The sequence below is a fragment of the Thunnus maccoyii genome, chromosome 17, assembly GCF_910596095.1.
Source record: "Thunnus maccoyii chromosome 17, fThuMac1.1, whole genome shotgun sequence".
In the NCBI taxonomy this organism is placed as follows: domain Eukaryota; kingdom Metazoa; phylum Chordata; class Actinopteri; order Scombriformes; family Scombridae; genus Thunnus; species Thunnus maccoyii.
The window spans coordinates 7,067,506-7,086,191 of NC_056549.1; the positions used below are offsets into that span (position 1 = coordinate 7,067,506).

The window sequence follows — 18,686 nt, forward strand, 5'->3', positions numbered from 1 at the left end:
AGAGATGCATCAATAAGGTGAAACAGATACGCTTTTCCTGTATTTTCACACAAATATGCATTTAAGTAAAAGTCAGAACAAAAGTTTTTCAGACAAGTATATGTGTAGGTAAAGATGTATTGTTCCCTCTTTAAGGAATCACAGGCTTCTAAAATAGAAATTATACAGACACCAACTCATAATTCTAAGAGCAGGTGGACGTTGGTCATCATTTACACAGTCTGTACTCTTAAATGTCGCTCCTCAGTCCTTGAGCTTCTGAATTTAGGTTTTTCTTGGAGCAAATGCTGTCATAAAGGCAACATTATTTACAACTCCTTGTGTGTGTGTGTGTGTGTTTTTATACAGTGTTTTGTCAAAATGACATATCCAGTACTAGGAAATAGTGCCACCTACTCCTTACAAATAACTAATAACATGTTTAAAGTTTAAACCAGCAAGTAACTCACTGAGCGTGAGAAAGATAAACACTTACTTTCTGAGAGCCAATTGAATTAAATTTACATATTGTTAATATTGTTTTTGTGTAATAAGAAATCCATTAAATATTCTTTACATTATTCTTTATTATCAGTCGGGGGGAGGGGTTATCAAGGTTTGACCCTGCTCACACAAAACTAAGACAATGGTGAGCTATCTGTGGGCTACAAATTTGAACTTGAATTGTTGTTTTAATTTACATTTGTTGTACATTTTTGTCAAATTGTCTCCATTAAAAGTATGCCGAATTATCTATTCCTGTTTGTAGCCATGGATGTACAGACAACTATCACTGGATTACTTTGACACTGAAGAAAACTTAAAAACGTAATGATTCTCTGGCAAGATCCAGAGTTATAAGGAACGACTTTTGTCTACCATTTCTAAGACATTTATTTGTGATAGAAAGTACAAAATATTCACATTTGAGAAGCTGGAATCAGAGTTTGGACATTTAAATTAAAAAACAATTCAGAATGATTATTCTATTATCAAAATAGTTGCACGTTAATTCCATATTTGGCAACTAATCAATGAATCAACTGATTGTTTCACCTCTGCTTTACACGCTTACAAACAGACACACTATCAGTGAAACCCTGTAGTCATGTTGCTGCCTTCCTTTATGTCTGTCCTCCAGGAGCTGCCCATTAATAAATTTAACTGACAGTGGGACAAATTAATGTTTATATAACGATTGTGCTCACACAACGGAACTAGTGGTGTAATGGACCGTAGTTGATCTGTGATCCGTATGGATCGACCCCCACGGTTTGGCACCCATGTGGATTAATTGCAAAATTTAATGTCTCATTGGAGACAAAGTAAACAAACTGCCGTAGCTAAAAGTCATGGACAGACAGTGAGTCACTGATAGGGAGTTTAAAGAGTATGAAACCAGCATGTAACAAGTCCAAAGTGACATTTTCAGGTATGTTTACATGCTGTTAAATGTGCCGCAGCTGAGAATCTAATTAGCAGTATAAGGTCAGCGGTGCACTTTTTTTCCCAGTGAATGTTTATTTCATGGCTCGTTCAACAAGCTGCAGGACGAGATGTGTGTTTATGTTTGTAAGTGATCAACAAGTTCTGATGATGTTGACGCAGACTGCTGTTTCATTCACCACCATGTTTAGAGGAAGAAGGTATCAGGCCTCATGTTGCACTTTAACAATTGAATATTTTATATATTTTAAGATTTTATTTAAACATTTGACATCTTGAGTGTTGTTTCCATTTAAGACCATGGGCAACTTTTCCTTGCTTTGGATCCCCCTCCATTCAACTCCCCTGTCTCACCACACAGTTTGAAAACCTCTGGTCTGACCTGCTCTACAATACACCATGATCAGATAAAAAGGCAAACACATTCAGCTATAAAACTGGCAGATCAACATTCATAAGCATTATGTTGTCATTAGCAACTGTACAGTATGTTAGGTGAGGATTCATCCTTGAGACATCCTCTCCTCAGACTAAAGGCATCAGCAAAAAAGACACTCTGCGTTTGTGTATCTTCACAAACTGTCTGGACTTGTTCTGACACAAGCTCACCTTTCAGCAGCTCCTCTGCAACTCACTGTATGAATTATTCTGAAACTTTGACTTTTCAAGGGTCAAACTTTTTGAGGACAACATCACCTTTATGATAAATACAACAGTTATACTAAACAAGTCAAACTCTACACTTAGGGGCCACTTTATTATACTTTATAATATACACCTGTACAGTTAGATGCATCCTGTACAACAGCTCTGCCATAATCTGCAACTTTACTAAACTTTTAATGTTCACTAACAGGAAATTAATCACCAACTATTTTGATAATGAATGAATCATTTTGAGTCTTTTTTTAAAGGAAAAACAGCTGAATTTCTCTTGTTCCAGCTTCTTAAATGTGAATATTTTCTGGTTTCTTTAGTCTTCTATAGAGCTGCAACGATTAATTGATTAATCGAGGTACTGGGCTGGATGTTCAGTCTTGATTTTGAGAGTACATATGTCTGATAAAATATATTAAATTCACAGTTAATATACAAGCTTTTTTCCAGACCAAAGTTTAACTAAGTAAGTTTACAATATTTCATCAATTATGTTTATTTGTGAGGTCTGGATTGCATCGTATTGAGAGGCGTTTCTAGTAATCTGTCTGAACTTATGGTGGAGTTGCTGTGTTGGATTATATTTGATTGTGTATGTGTACCTAATAAAGTTACCAATGAGTGAACACGGTGACAGAAGTTGCTGTTCCCATCGTTCTCCTTATATGACTAACGTTCAACTTATTTTTATTCACCTATGTACATGCAGAAAGGTCTACCTGCCGCCTCTGTGGTGCTCTTCGTGGTTGACGTCACCCTGGTGATCAGCATCTCCTGTCGCAGCCTCAGCACCTCCTGCTGCAGCCCCTGCGCTTTATTCTTCCAGCTTTCATCCTGGCGCCGCAGCTTGGAAGCTAAAGCCTCGGCGTACTGTCTGCCACTCATACCCGGAGGCTTGCTCTTTATTACAGCCACCGCCAGAGCGACTTTGGCTTTCATGAAAAACCACTCCAATGGTCCTGAAGCAGAGAGAAGAGGGCGGATTTTTAGGAAGTTAACCGACAATAATTTCACAGTGACAGTGAAGAAGCACATGTACCGTTAATGAGTGTGAATAATTGCTCATGAGTATTATATTAACCAATCTGTTCCTCATCCATACAGCCCAGAGCTTTTAACTGTCACTTTTATCATTTGATACAATGAATAAGAGTTTAAAAGAAGATTAGATTTTAGTTTAGATTCAAATCTTTACAGAAAGTTCCTCACAAATCATAAAAACTTTTATCCATGATCATACTTTGTGTATTTAGCGTTGCAAGCTGTCATCCGTGTCAGATTTGGGTGATTCTTATTTTAAAATTAGACTTTATAGAGGAATTCAGTTGTTTTGGTTGCCTTTTAAAGATGCTTTAAAGTCATTGATACATTATTGGGACACTTGTACTTTACTTGAGTATTTCCATTTTATGCTACTTTTTACTTCTACTCAGTAGGGAACATTATACTTTTCACTCCACTACATTTATTTGACGCCTTGCAGATTAAGATTTTTTTAAGGATTTTCATTATCGATGAATCTGTTGATTATTTTCTTGACTATTTTTCTTTGAAAATGACTTAAAACAATTATCAAAATAGTTGTCAATTAATTTTCTGTTGATTGGCTTATCGATTAATCGACTAATCGTTGCAGCTCTACGTAAATCCTAGGCTGATTTTTAAAAAGAGTACTCCACTGATTCAGCATTGCACTCTAACAACATGGACTTGGAGCAGACATGGAGTTGGACTTATCATGATCAGTTTTTTATTTGAAAAGGGATCAAAATCCATTAGGTCACAACATACTGTAAATGACTCATCACTCCAGTTTTGGTAAATTACTTACAGTCTATGGAAGATTCATATATTATCTTTTTTTATTTTATTTAAAACACTTTATTAGTCTGACGCTAATTATTATGAATTATTCTGTAAAATCTCACAAGTGGAGAAGAAAACTGATTTAACCATTAGTAGATTAAGATAGGGTTAAGTAACTTTTTTTTAAAGAAAACTATAAATATTTTTTAATGAAGCAGTGATGCTTAGTTATCATAGTTGAGCCAAATTATAACAAGCAATGTTTCATATTTAAAAACTATGAAGCTGTACTGTTTAGCATATTACTGTCTAGCGCTGCAACTAAGGATTATTTTCATTATCAATTAATCTGTGAATTTTCACGATTAATCGATTAGTTGTTTGGTCCATAAAATGTCAGAAACTGGTGAAAATGTTGATGACTGTATGCAGCTTTAATGCTCAATTTTGTATTGATACAAATACTATTTAATTCATGTCAGATATTTTGCTCTTTGCTTGCCCCCCATTACAGATGCAAACAAAAACTAAAGTTAACTTCAGTTTTCATTTTCTTTTTATGTATAACTAACATAATCTGGCAGCCTGAATCAATATTTGTCCAAAAACAACAGCTGGTAAATAGAGCTGCTGTAAAAACAATAACTTAATGCTTTAAATATTAAACAATAGCAAACTGCAGCTAGCTAAAGGTACAGTGCTACATAGCTAAGTTAGCTTAATAAAGATAACTTACCTAAAAGCAACACAACTGATTCTTACAGTTCATTCATTGACTCTTAATCAAACAGGTTAAACAGTATTGCCACTTTGACAGTTAACATTAACTCTGAACCAAATTAATTACCTTTTAATTGGCTTTCATCGCTCTCCATTGTTGGACACCTGTTGTCCTCAGCTCAGCATTAAACAACTGAAACGTCAAAGATGCTAATTTTACCTTTAGCTTGTCGCCCCAGTCCTGCCTGTAGCCTACTTTTTTCTCTTTTTTTAATGATTTTTCATAAACCCAGCTGCTTTTTTAATGACACTTACGACACTTACGGACTTATTTTCCATCCTTTAAAGACTTTTCTGCCCATTTTGCCCGCTGCACAAAACAGCTTTTAATCAATAGTTTTACTTGTAAACCAGTTTCTCAAGTAATGAAACGTTTTTTGTGGTTAAAACGTACAGCCTGAAGTGTAATATCTTCTTGCTCTTTTGACTGAACCGAGAAAAACCTGAAAAAGTTTTAGTACAGCTTTTATACAGCTTAGCTCAACACAATATTTGTAAAATTGGGTCATTATTAATAGAGGATCTATAATAAGCTGCGAGGTTTGTTTGGCTGAGAAAATCAGCTGCAAAGTTGGAGAAATATTCTTTAAAGGGAGGCAAATATCATGTTTTCTGTTCCAGTTTGAGAAGAGTTTTTTTACGAATGTGAAATGGATTCAAAACTCAATTTTCTCAACAATTTTTAGTAGTAGTGGAAAGTAACTGAGTACATTTACTCAAGTACTGCACTTAAATTCAATTTTTAGTTACTTACTTTATGCTACTTTATACTTTCACTCCACTACATTTCAAAAAATAAATTTTGTACTTTCTACTCCACTACATTTATTTGACAGCTTTAGTTACTTTTCAGATGCAGATTTGACACAATGGATAATATAACAAGCTTTTTTGGCCTTTGAGCAAATAGTGATTTTTTTCCCCTCTAAACTTCTCACATGCTTTCATTTCTATCTAACTGTATATAAAGAAGTTGAAACTAGCTCCACATCCAGGAGCTACAACAGTAACATGCTGCTCTAACACTGATGCTTCACTATTAATAATCTAATGATGTCATATATAATAATATATCAGTCAGAGGGACCAAACCACTACTTTTGTCATGCAGGACTTTTACTCGTAATGGACTATTTTTACATTGCCGTATTGCTACTTTTACTGAAGTAAAGGATGTGAATATTTGTTCCACCACTTTCTGTAAGTTTTACATCCTTACACAATGGTCGGTGCCAAAAACATAATTCTAGTTGATTTTATTGTATTTTTTTGTCCTAAAAACTGTGAAATTAAAGATAATTGTTTTTTTTGTATTGTTATAGATAACCCCTAAATTCAATTAATTTTGTAACCTTTTACATTTCTTTTTTCTAATTCTTATTTTTTTTACACTAGTCTTTTAGCACACACTTTAATAAGTATGCCACACTGCATCTCACTACACATTTTGCTTGTGTTCATGACAAATAAAACCTTTGACTCCTTTGAATCCTCACAGCTACATCCATACTTTCATATTGAAAAACAGAGCTGTGATTTCAATATAATCAGTGCAAAAAATCTCATATATTGTACAAAATGAAGGTATCATGAGATACATAGGCCTGACGTGACTGGGAGGAATAAACAGCAGCTCACAAATAAGAGAAAACAGACTTTAATCAGCATGACACCAGAGAAAATAAACACAGCACCTCAAAACATCATCAAAATATTAGAATCGTATAGTTAGGAAGGCTCCAGCTGACAGGCAGAGAAAAAAAGTGTTTTTCCCCCTCTAATGGTAGTCAATTCACTGGAAATTGTCAACATTTGCATACAGCGATTGTTAACCTTTTGAAAGTTACCCGAATGACATTTTCTAGAGTCCTCAATATATAAAGAGCGTTGTTGTCGAAACATGTCAGACGGTTTCAACAAGCCTGACAAAATCACCGTCTCATTATCTGCAGCAACATGCAGCCCTATGCTGAATCTCAACTAAGGCAACTTGCTGTGTTTTATTTATTTTTACTTATTTATTTTTTATTAGGACTGCAGGCCATATTGGCATGTTATTTTCCTGAATTCATATCCCAAATGTGTTTGGAGATCCTGCAAGTTAATGTGCTTTCAGACTATGGTGAAAAGTAACATTTACTCAAGTTCTGTGCTTAAGTACATCATGGAGGTACTTTTACTTTTTATACTAATTTTTACCTCTACTCAGTTTTATTATTTCTTTTTACTCCGCTACATTTATTTTACAATTTGCAGATTAAGATTTGAGACGACCCTCTCTGAACAGACTCTTAGTCCTCTACCTGCAGGAGCCTGGTGGGGGGAGTTGGGTCGTCAGGAAGATTCAGCTCACCTGGACTGCCCAGATTATACAGAAGCTGGAGGCAGTCAAGTCATTTGTCATTTTGGTTGTGTTAAGTTTCATTTATCTTTTAGTTATTTACAATAAATCTATTTTTCGTTATAACTCACGTGTTGTCTCCCCTCCTTTGTCCAGCCATGAGCCAGGTTGTGACAGATTTTTCATATAAAAAATATTTTCATTATCAGTTAATCTGTGGATTATTTTCTCCATTAGTCATTTGGTCTATAAAATGTCAAAAAATTGTGAAAAATGTCCATCACTGTTTCCCAAAGCCCAAGATGACGTCCTTAAATATCTTGTTTTGTCCCGATCAACAGACCATAACTCAAAGATATTCAGTTTACTGTCATAGAAGACAAAATACACTAGATTATATTCGCATTTAGGAAGTTGGTATCAGAGAATTTGGACATTTGTTTCTTTAAAAATGACTCAGAATGATGTTTGTTGATCAACTAAGTGATTAAGCTACTAATCTTTGCAGCTCTACTAAAAACCTACTTTTTTAAAAAAAGACTACGCCACAGATTTAGCATTGCGCTCCGACAACATTTCTGGACTCATGATGGACGGTTTGTTTTTTAAAAAAGGATCAAAATTGATGTAGCAGAACCAGAGATATTTTCTTTTTTATTAGTCACATTTTTCTTCCTTGTCAAGACCTGGCGCCTACATTATCAGCAATGTTAATCAACCACCGACTGCTCTTTTGGATGTGTCAGTAGCAATATATCAGATTTCACACAGCTCCCTCTGGAGACACAAAAGGCTTTATACTACTTTTTACACACCTGGAAACACACGCTGAGATGAAAAATCTGTGGAGTTTTCCTTTAAGTGAAAAGAATCAGTCAGTTAAATCCAAATGAACTTGTTTCAACACTCCTGGAAGGAGCTCTGAGAAGTTGAGAAGAAGTTTCTTTGTAAGATTTGCAGTATATGCTGTATATGCACCATCAAGGAAGCCCGTGTTTTACATAATCAGGACTTTACATACTACATTTTGCTGATAATACTTCAGTACTTTTACTTGATCCACTACAGACACTTTGCATATTGTACTTGTTGAATCAAACTGCTTTGTCTGTTGAAAATCCAACAAAAAGATTTAAAATAGAATAAAAATAAAATCTTGAATGCAGGACTTTTGACTTGTAATGGAGTTTATTTAACCTGTAGTAGTGATACTTTTACTTTTAATGGTCTTAATACTTTCTCCACTGATGTTTTTAGAGGGGGCAAGGTTAAAGACTGACATTAATAATATGATGTAAATAATTAAACTCTCCCCGGTTTGGTATCTGTACACCTGCAGTTGTCCAATTCTTCTACTACACAGTATCTAATATATTTTTTTTATTTTCAAATAGGATTTCCTAGATAAAATTTCAGATTTTGTGTTCAGTTTTATATGCATCCTGAGTACTGTGAGAGTGTACACCTCTACAAACTATAAACTTGACATTGAATGAAGATGGACTGCAGCAAAGCTTCTGTCAAGAGAAATATCTTCTGAGAAACAAATATCTCAAGGTCTCTGCAGAAACAACCCGAGCAGCTCCTCTTCATTTAGAAGAGCAGCAGCTGGAAACAGAGGTCCTCCCGGGTCACGACCCTCTCGCAGAGAACCTCATTTCAGTGTCCGTGATATGATTCCCTCAGTCACTACGGAGCCTGCGGGCATACAGCTGAAGGTCAGCACAAGCTGGACTGGAAAATGGGAAACTTTGTGACTCGGCTCTGTGCTCATGATCGATACAGTGTCCGCTAGAGCTGCACAGTACGGACATGATGTGGAATGTGGAAACTGTGAGGGTGATAAATGATTTATGTATGAAATATGATTATTCTTGATGCAAGTACAGACTCTGAAAATGAATAGTGGTTGGTTAAAGAAGAGAAATCTGATTTTTCAAGTACCTTTGTCTCAAAAGTAATAAGTTGAAATTTGAATTCAGTTACTACGAAACTTATGCAAAGTTTAATTAAGTGCAGCTACTCTTCAATCCTGAGTTAACTGTTATTTTTTTGTTGTTTCATGATTTATGTTTTGTTTTGCCTAAAGAATAGTGAAACATTAGGTCACTCCTTTCACAAGATGACATATTGTAGCAAAGCTTGTAAATGCCAGAGTTTTGTCTCCATTACTGTTACACATTAAATTCTGGTCTCAGCCAAACCAGCACACACCATTTACCACTGCAATGCGCCAATGCAGGTGCCGTAAACCAAATCCAGACACACACGAACACATCACTCCTGTTTTAGCTGCCCTCCACTAACTACTTACTTTTAGCTTAGTTTAGTTAACTTATAAAGCCATCCATAGTCTTGCACCGCCATATAATAGTGAGCTCTTAACACCTGTTTGTAACCAGAGGTCCTTGGTAGCAGTTTTACTGGCTGTAGTTTCATCATAACTTACTACCAGGGGTGACAACTTATTGCAGTCAATGCTTTGGAATAACTTGCAGGACGATCTCAGGTTATTTAGCTATGTAAGTGCTTTTAAATCTCTTCTGAAAAACTACTTTAATATGTATTTTTGAAAAGCTGTTTAGCTGCAGCATAAAAATAAGACTCCCCACTTTTGAGCTCCTAAGAACCACCAGCACCAACAGCTTTCAGCCCCCAAAGTTTTTATTACTCAGAACTTTTTGGGGGGACATTTTGATTTCAGTGTGGGCTAACAGTAAAATAACAAAACTAAAGCAAACCAACCAAGTTAAATACCTAATCAAACAAAAAAGCAAACCAAAAATACACATTTCTTACCTACACTCCTGTCTTAAAGCTACGGTATGTAGGTCTTCCTAAAATATTAATATGAAATATGCTCCAAAGTAAAGTAAATTTTAATGTATATCCTATTTAAATGCTTCTTAATGCTCAAATTGAAGTAACTTACCATAAGTTGCATTTTGTTGCTTTAAGCATAGGGAAATGGATAAATAAAACTACTACTGCAGGAGCTGGAGGAGGCCAGTCTCATAGTAAAGACCCACTGAGCACAGCACGACACTATGCAAAATTTATCCTATTTATTCTCTATGTATCAAGAGAAAATTTCTGCACAAGGCATTGTGGGATTTCAGGTGCTGCAGGACTGACCAGTGACATGACAAAAGTTGACAATGTCATGAAAATTTAACGGCAATGCTGTGATTTGCTGAAAAACTGACCACAAAAGTAATGCAGTGATGGGCCAGTAAGTTTAGTGGATAAAGGTCTGTGGGAGAGAAGATTATTATTGTACTTTCTGAGATCTCACTTTTCTATGTCCCTTGCCTCTAGGATTACAGATACAGACAAAACAAGGTGCTGTTTGGCACAACGTTATGTAAATTGTTGGAGAAAGTTCAGGTTGCTGATTTACAAAATGTTTGCTATCAAGCAAGCTGGCTCTGAAACCTGTGAGCATTGACAAGTCCACGGTGACAAGTGAGATTTGGCAGAGGTGATGTTGTACGCTTTTTTCGCTTAACTGTTGTGGTGCAGTTAGGCCAAATTTTGCTTCCCATTCATTTCAGTGTGTAAGACGGGCGAGAATGGACCCTTTTTTGTTCTGTACAGAGTTCACTCTGATTGAATTTTAAGACATGAAATCATGCGTCAAAGTCCAGCCAGTTTTAGAGAGGGGGTGTGATTGACCTCTCATTCAGAAAATACTGTTTATTTATATTCTGGGTTTATAACTGCGAGGCAGAATAATACAAGCAGCAGGGAAGAAGCAATGCTGTTTGACTGCAGTGAGTGAAGAACAGTGAGAGACGTTAATAACAGTAAAATGTTTGATAATACATGTGTAATTTACAACTTTTTGGAGTGATGTAGCTAGCCCTTAGGCATACTAGCTCCAGCAGTTTATGTTGACAACCCTCCCGGTGCTATTTCCTGTTCCCTTCTGCTCTTCGCCTCAACACGAGTCAGTCATTAGTTATTCTTCATATATGTTATCAGTTTATCTATTATTTTGTCATCCTGTTTTTCCATTCTGTAATTTTGCCATCTTGGTCTAATTCTATGTCTATTTCAACATCTATTGCTGACGTTTTTCTCCATTAAAGGTGTTTTTTGGGGAGTTTTTCTTATTCTTATCGGGGGTCTAAGTATAGAGGACGTTGTATGCCGTACAGATTGTAAAGCCCCTTGAGGCAAATTTGTAATTTTTGATTTGGGCTAAACAAATAAAAATGTTTTAACGTGACTTGACTTAATTTCACCTGGTGAAAAAACTGCCAGCCTGAAACCACCTACACAATCATTCGCACAGCCAATCATAGACTCACCTTTACATTTTAGGTGATTATATATATCTCTCTACTTGACTCTGATGTCACTACAGATGTTACTGCTCTTGTCTGACTTGAGGAGACTTTAATTTATGTCAACTTAACACACCATGACTTGAAGCAGCACTAGTATTTATTGAGTTCACCAACATGCTTTCAATGCTCATCAGCCTTCAGGTTCAATTGCTTTCAAAATAGACGCATCTGCCTCATGCATCACAGCATCCTTAATGACAAATATTTACACTTCAGACTGTTAATTTGCATTGAGAAACAAAAGGAATGCTGGGAAAGGTTTCCAAACCCCTGTGACCCTGAAGGAGATCTACTGAGTGGGTGAAGGACTTCAGGAAAATAATAAATAAACAACGACATATTGTTCAGTAAGGGCTGGATTTTTCCCAATTTCCTATCCTTGCAAATGTTAGTGTGATTTTGAACATAACTCTGGAGTTCTGGTTCCACTTTATTTCTCTGTCATCAGATAATAAAAACATTAAAAGCTTGAGTTTCAGAGCTGCAGGCTCTTCAACTCTGCAGGTCAGGGAGCTGTCTGTGGTGCTGAAGCTGCTCCACTCAAAAGACTTCATTCATCAATCTGTGTCCAAAATAATGGACCCAGTTAGCCTGTTAGCCTCTCTGTGGACAAATCCCTCGGGCATTATGACCCTGCAGTGGACCTGTATGAAAGTACTTCAGACAGAGAGAGAGATATTAAGATGCTTTCTGAGAGAAAAGACAGAGAGAAAAAGAGAGAAAGAGGAAGGAAAGTTTAAGGGAAGTTAGAGAGAGATTTGTAGTAAATTTTTGGAGATGTTGATATATTTTTGATATGTAGATATGTGGTATTTTCACAGATATGTTGATATTGATTCATTATGATTGATAATGGGTAATAACCCTGTAACACTATAATACTCAAAGTACCTACAAATTATAAATATTTATATAAGTTTAAAATATAAAATGTGCAATAACATGTATACATATCATCCATAACTGTTAAATATACATACAGGGCTGTTGTTGGAGGGGCTGCAATGTAACCCCGTGTAGAACTTGGCTGCAGTGGAGAGGCTGAAGCCAAGAGATTGTGGACCAGGCCCGGTCAGGATCCAGCTGGCCAAAGTCCAAGATAAAGTTGCGTTATTGAGAAAGAAGCAGAAACATAAGGATGGTGATCGATATAACAAGGTGTATACTTGCTTGGAAAATTCACATCGGAGAGACTATTGGATTTTAACATTCTCACCATCTTAAAGGAGATGCCTTTGGGGAAAGACTTTGTTGTAGCAGGGAATGGGCGCATCGTGTAAAATCAGGATATAGGTTTGTTGTTTTCACCGGCTACCTGAAACATCAGTATGGGGAAAGGATGCCTCAGTCTTCTTTAATCATATTTTGAGTCCAATTTATTTATGTTCAGGAATTGAGGCAATTTTCGTCTGTGGAGATTTGAACAGCAGGATAAGTGCTTTTGATGATTATTTAAAAGAAGTGGATGAGATGCTCCCCAGAGCCTGCTTGGATGATTCTGTAAACAAGCATGGGGAATCAATGATTAAATTTTTAAAAGAATCAAAGTTATGTGAAGCGTATGCCCTTTGAATAACAATTATTCATCTGTATCTGACGAGGGTAAAGCTGCGGTTGATATTGATTTTGATATTGTGGTTATATACTTGTACCATATGACTGCTTACAAACTTGTGACTCCTTAGAAGTATTACCCCCAAATCAATTCATTAAATTTGCAAACTGTATGGATCTAAGAGAAAGATGTAGAATTCCAGATCATTCTTTACTGCTGTTCATTTTTTAAATAAAGACTGAGGTTCATTATTATGCAGCTCCTCAAGAGATTCACCTAGTTTCCCCCACAAAAAAGATAGTCAGCAGGACTTTACCAGCTAACTTCTTATCTTCTGGTTTACAACAATCAGCTTTTTTGAAATTGAAGAATGATTTACAATTTTGTTTTAGAGAGCAAGAAAATCTAGATAACTGGTATGGTAGCTTTTGCAAACTGATTGAAGATCAGTTCTTCTGATGAAGAAGAAATAGAAGGCGATAATAAAGCCGGAGACAACCATAATCCTAAATGGAAGTTATTTTATAAGAAACCTTATTGGAACAAGGAGTTAAAAGGATTATGGCAGTCTATGCATAAAGCTGAAAAAAAGTTTCTGAATTGTTCAAGTAATTATATGGGAAGGGAGAAATTCTTAGAAGCCTTGAAGAGTCAGTGCAGGTTTGATAAAAGACACAGATTCTATAAAAGATGTTTTTAAAGCAGACAGGTGTTAAACTTGAAGAAAATTTAAACATCAAATCCCAAGAGACGGGGCATGATGGCAGTCCTGTGATTGGGTTGTCTGAGGAAATTAATAGGTAGGAGAGAGACTTTAAAGGTCTCCTCTCCAGCAAGACTTTAAATTTTGATGATAAGCATTATTAAGACATATATGTATGAGGAAAAATGTAATAGAGAGACAAATATTAAAAGAAGAATAATGTGTAAATGAGGACTTTAATAAGGGTCTTACTCATAATGAAGTTCAAATGCTATCAATAAAGCAAAACCAAATGAGATATTAAAATCACCCAAATTATTTGATATTTTGTGGAAATTATTTAAAACATGTTTTGAATCTGTTAAAATACCATCTACTGTATGTGGCTTAAATCTATTATAAATCCAATACCAAAATCCTAAAGTGAGGACCTGAGGGTGCTATTAAATTACAGAGGGATCAGCCTAATGAGCACAGTAGACAAGCTTTATTCCACTGTACTTAATGAGAGGCTCATGTTGTATTTAGAGAAAGAAAGGCTCCTCATGGAGGGGCAAGATGGGTTTCGTAAGTCATAGCTTTGTATTGTCTACAATTATAACAAATGGAATTAGTGAAAACAAGTCATCATATGCATGTTTTATTGACTATCAGAAGGCTTTTGATATGATCAATAGGGACCTTTTAGCTTATAGACTTATTAAGTGTGGGGTCAATGGAAAAAGGGCTTTAAAAGCTCTCTACAATGAGCCCATAGTGTGTAAGACTGAATGAGTCACACAAACTGCTCCCCAACCTCATCAGAGGTGAAACAAGTTGATCCTTTGTCCCTCACAATGTTTGCAACTTATATAAATGATTTGGCCAAATAAATTAAATCTTTAAATTGTGGGCTGATGTGTGGGAGGGAAATGATAAGTATTCTTCTGTATGCAGATGATGAGATGAGATGCTCATTGGAAGATATGTGCAGCTCAGTTATGGAATCTGTTACTTGATATGGAAGAAAGTAGGTTGACGAGACAAATATTTAACTGGGATAAACAGGTGATTGGTTCTTGGTTTAAAGATGTGTGCACATTGTTCTGCAACTCTGGTTTGGTGAGGCTTTTTTTAATAATGAAAAGATCAACATTTGTTTGTGTAGAGAATCTGCTCAGAACAAAGGGCAGTGGGCTGACGATATATGGACTAAACTGAAACTGTGTATCTTTACGATGATAAAAAGTGAATATAGTATGGACAATTATGTTGTAAAAATTTTGTCTAGAAAGCAAAGATCTCTATTTGCCCAGCTGAGATCTGGTATTTTACCTCTGACTGTTTAAACTGGACAGTATGTTAATCTAGAAGAAGACAAGCAGATCTGTCTAATGTGCTGCCTAAATGATATAGAAAATGAGTTCCATTTTGTTTTCTACTGTCCTTTTTATTGTGAACTGTGCAATGCTTTGTTTGGTAAGATAAAAATAGATATTGATTTTGTAAATATGGATGATGCATAAAGACTGAGTTGGCTGTTCACATATGAAACAAATTAGCCAGTTATCTGGAGAAAACCTGGGAGAAGAGGAAAAAAAGCCCTTTATCAAGATAATCTGTAGATATGTAACAGTTCTTTAAGTGAACAGTTCATTTGGGATTTTTGTTTTGTTTTTATTTTCTTTGTGTTTCTCTTCTTTTCCTTTATCTACATGCTTTGGATATGAAATATCGGAGGCTGCGTGTTTTGTAAAATAGTGGTGTCTTGCATCCCAAGTGGGATGGGTCAAATATGTTGTGTCTATATGTTGTAAACTTTCAATAAACTGTTATTATTAAATTAATCTCGCTGGACAGAACCATTTTGATAACAGTTTCAGTTTTCAGTCACGCCAACATGGATGCAAAGTCCTTAAAGTGCAAACTTCCATGACATCTGGACAAACTCCATCTGCTTATGAAGATCACATGATCTGAATGAAAGCTCGGGAACAGCTACTATAATGGACCTGAGCTGGTTTTCCCAACTGATGGTCAAAAATGAACTTAAAACTCGATTTTTTCCATTTCATAGTTTGTCCACCAGAGAGCAGTGACACGTTTATTTCTACACTGTAAAACATCAGCACATATTTGGACCCAAATTCATAAAAAATGAATTTAAAAGATCCTAAAAATGTTTAATATTATGGATTTAAGTTTCACTCACACACATACTCACACACACATCTATCTATCTATCTATCTATCTATCTATCTATCTATCTATCTATCTATCTATCTATCTATTTATCTAATCCAGTATGTGTTGGGCTTTAACAGAGAGCAGCATTGAAAAAAGGTGGAAAATTGTTTAAAAAATTATAAAAATCAAGAGTCCCCTTATCATCTGAGACAGAAAGAGGGAGAGAGAGTATTATAGGAGGGAGGAGAGAGAGGGAGAGAGAGAGAGGGACAGAGCGAGAGAGAGAGAGAGAGAGAGAGAGAGAGAGAGAGAGAGAGAGAGAGAGAGAGACAGAGAGAGAGAGAGAGAGAGAGAGAGAGAGAGAGTATAAAACCAGGAGTCAGACTTCAGCAGCTCTGAACTTGTGAGGAGAGACACACATACACTAAGAGCGGATTAAAAACTGACAATTTAGACATTAAATCATTTTTTACTGTAACATTGGATTGTGAAATGATTTGGAAGATGATAACAGTGACACTGAAAATCTTTGTTGGATGATGGAGAGGCCACTTTGCGCGCAGTTTTATTTCTTTTTAATGGATATTTAAGTTGATTAAACAGTTTTTTTTTAATGCAGATGAAGTGAATAAGATGAAGAAGAGGAGGCAAAAATGTGTCTTCATGGAAACACCTGTCGTCTGACTGCTGGATAACTGCTGTTGGAGATGGAGCCGCTTTTATTTTGGGTTTAAAAAAAAAAGGAGAAACGCGCGTCATGGATGAATATTTGACTGATTTCAGAGTGATCTCCAGGCTTTCCTTTGAGCTCAATGACAGGGGGATCTGACGAGGGAAGGTGGAGGGATGGAGAATGCCAGTCAGGTCAAACCAACGCCTGTCATCTACGGAGAGCTGTTGAACATCTCCACCAACGACACCCATGTCAATTTCACGTCGAAAGCGGAGGCGAATGACACTAACTTGGCTTTCCAGGCGGGTCTAGCTGTGACTTTATCCCTCATAACTTTCGCCACGACGCTCTCAAACGCGTTTGTCATCGCCACTATTTACCAATCCCGAAAATTACACACCCCGGCAAACTTTCTGATCGCCTCTCTGGCTGTCACGGATCTGCTGGTGTCCATTTTGGTGATGCCCATCAGCGCGCTGTATACTGTGAGCCAAACGTGGACATTAGGGCAGGTGGTGTGCGATATCTGGCTGAGCTCGGATATAACGTGTTGCACCGCGTCCATCCTCCACCTGTGCGTAATTGCGCTGGACCGCTACTGGGCCATTACGGACGCGGTGGAGTACTCCAAGAAGCGCACGCCGGGGCGCGCAGCCGGGATGATCGCCACCGCTTGGGTAATCGCCATCTCCATCTCCCTGCCGCCTTTCTTCTGGCGCCAGGTGAAGGCAGAGGAGGTGACGACCTGTAACGTGAACACGGATCACATTTTCTACACTATCTACTCCACCTTCGGCGCTTTCTACATCCCCACGCTGCTTCTCATCGCCCTGTACGGGAGGATTTACGTGGAAGCCCGAAAGCGCATCCTGAAGCAGTCTCACAAGACGGGGAAAAGACTCACCTCGGCGCACCTGGTCACCAACTCCCCCGGCTCGGTGGCGTCCACAACCTCCCTGAACTACGGGACGAACGACACCTCCTCCTGTGACACTACCTCGTCCGCGAACTTGAGCCAAGTGAAAGTCACTGTGTCCGACGCGCTGCTGGAGAAGAAGCGGATCTCCGCCGCCAGAGAGAGGAAGGCGACCAAAACTCTGGGAATAATCCTCGGAGCCTACATCATATGCTGGCTCCCGTTTTTCATTTACACTCTTCTAGTGCCTGTCTGCGAGTCCTGCTTCCACCCGGAGTTATTTGACATTTTCACCTGGCTGGGTTACCTCAACTCCTTAATCAACCCCATCATTTACACCATGTCCAACGAGGACTTCAAACAGGCTTTCCACAAACTACTACGGTTTAAATGTTGCAGGGCATAAACGATTATTACCAGCCACAATTACCCCCATTAAATCCCATCTCTAGTCATCTGTATAATGCCAGAATTGAATCAAACCCACCACAAATATTTCACTCCCCAGGTTTCCCCTGAGGGCTACAACGCCAATATCCAGATTGTTTATGATAATGTGGCTCCAGAATGAGCTTTGAGCTGATAGATGATACAGAGGACTGTGGAAAATGTATTGACCTGCCATCCAGTCTGCATTGTATTCTCATGGCTCTGTGTAATGAATGACAGCCATTTCTTAATCATTGGAATTTTTAGAGAGAAATAGCCTGCTGTTGTCAGTGCAGAAGAGAAATCTCGGAGGGTGTGATGATGATGATGATGATGTGGAAGCACTGTGCCTGGTTTGCAGTCAATAGTCTTATAATAATGACTTGGAGAAAGCCCATAGCCCCAGATGCAGGGGCCCCGCCTGTATGTGCTGCACTGGACTGTGGCCTACAGACTCACTTTGCCATATGAGTTTGACAGTCAACGTCAGTTGGCTTGTAAGCACAAACAGCTTAGGACTAAGCTACCATGAGCCCCAAGGGCAAAAAATTACATTTGTGTTTCATTTTCCTGACTCAATAAGGGGAAATACTGGTGCCTACAAGTTTAGTTTTGTTTCTCAGACGTGCCTGGCCCAGATAGAGATAAAAGCATGATTTTAGTTTGCAGAAAAGATACAAATTTGGTTCATTCTTGTGGCCAGTGTATGTTTTTTTCTTTTCTTTTCTTGCTGTGACTGATGTTCACTTTAAACAAGGCTCCAAACTGAGTGTAAATGTATGAATCTGTATGCATCAGTGTGATTTTTATCTTGATTTTGCTGAAGAGGATTTTCGCTCAGATGAATGAGTATCGTACTGTAAAATAAGTGACAGAATGAAG

The 18,686-nt window shown here is 37.3% G+C and overlaps 2 protein-coding genes and 1 long non-coding RNA gene across 6 annotated transcripts in view; 1 reads left to right on the forward strand and 2 right to left on the reverse strand.

Moving 5' to 3' along the window:
• Window positions 1–5,218, reverse strand: part of mei4 (meiosis-specific, MEI4 homolog (S. cerevisiae)) — a 63,358-nt gene extending 58,140 nt beyond the window's left edge. Inside the window, exons 1-3 of one of the 4 annotated variants that reach the window (XM_042390781.1) lie at window positions 4,933–5,218; window positions 4,736–4,801; window positions 2,778–3,041 (exon numbers count right to left, since the gene is read on the reverse strand). In XM_042390781.1, the coding sequence (XP_042246715.1) occupies window positions 2,778–3,041; window positions 4,736–4,763 (292 nt within the window). In that variant the 5' untranslated portion in view covers window positions 4,764–4,801; window positions 4,933–5,218. Of the gene's footprint in view, window positions 1–2,777; window positions 3,042–4,735 lie in introns of all 4 variants that reach the window. The other 3 variants (XM_042390780.1, XM_042390779.1, XM_042390782.1) reach the window with 3 other exon arrangements.
• Window positions 5,219–11,773: 6,555 nt separating this feature from the next.
• Window positions 11,774–12,667, reverse strand: LOC121882502. The gene is made up of 3 exons (XR_006092099.1): window positions 12,578–12,667; window positions 12,342–12,444; window positions 11,774–12,051 (listed from the first exon to the last, which is right to left on the reverse strand). It is a non-coding gene; the product is annotated as an uncharacterized LOC121882502 (long non-coding RNA).
• Window positions 12,668–16,476: 3,809 nt separating this feature from the next.
• Window positions 16,477–18,686, forward strand: LOC121882501 (5-hydroxytryptamine receptor 1B-like). Its single transcript, XM_042390806.1, has one exon. The coding sequence runs from the start codon at window positions 16,633–16,635 to the stop codon at window positions 17,779–17,781; it is 1,149 nt and encodes a 382-aa protein (XP_042246740.1). The 5' UTR covers window positions 16,477–16,632; the 3' UTR covers window positions 17,782–18,686.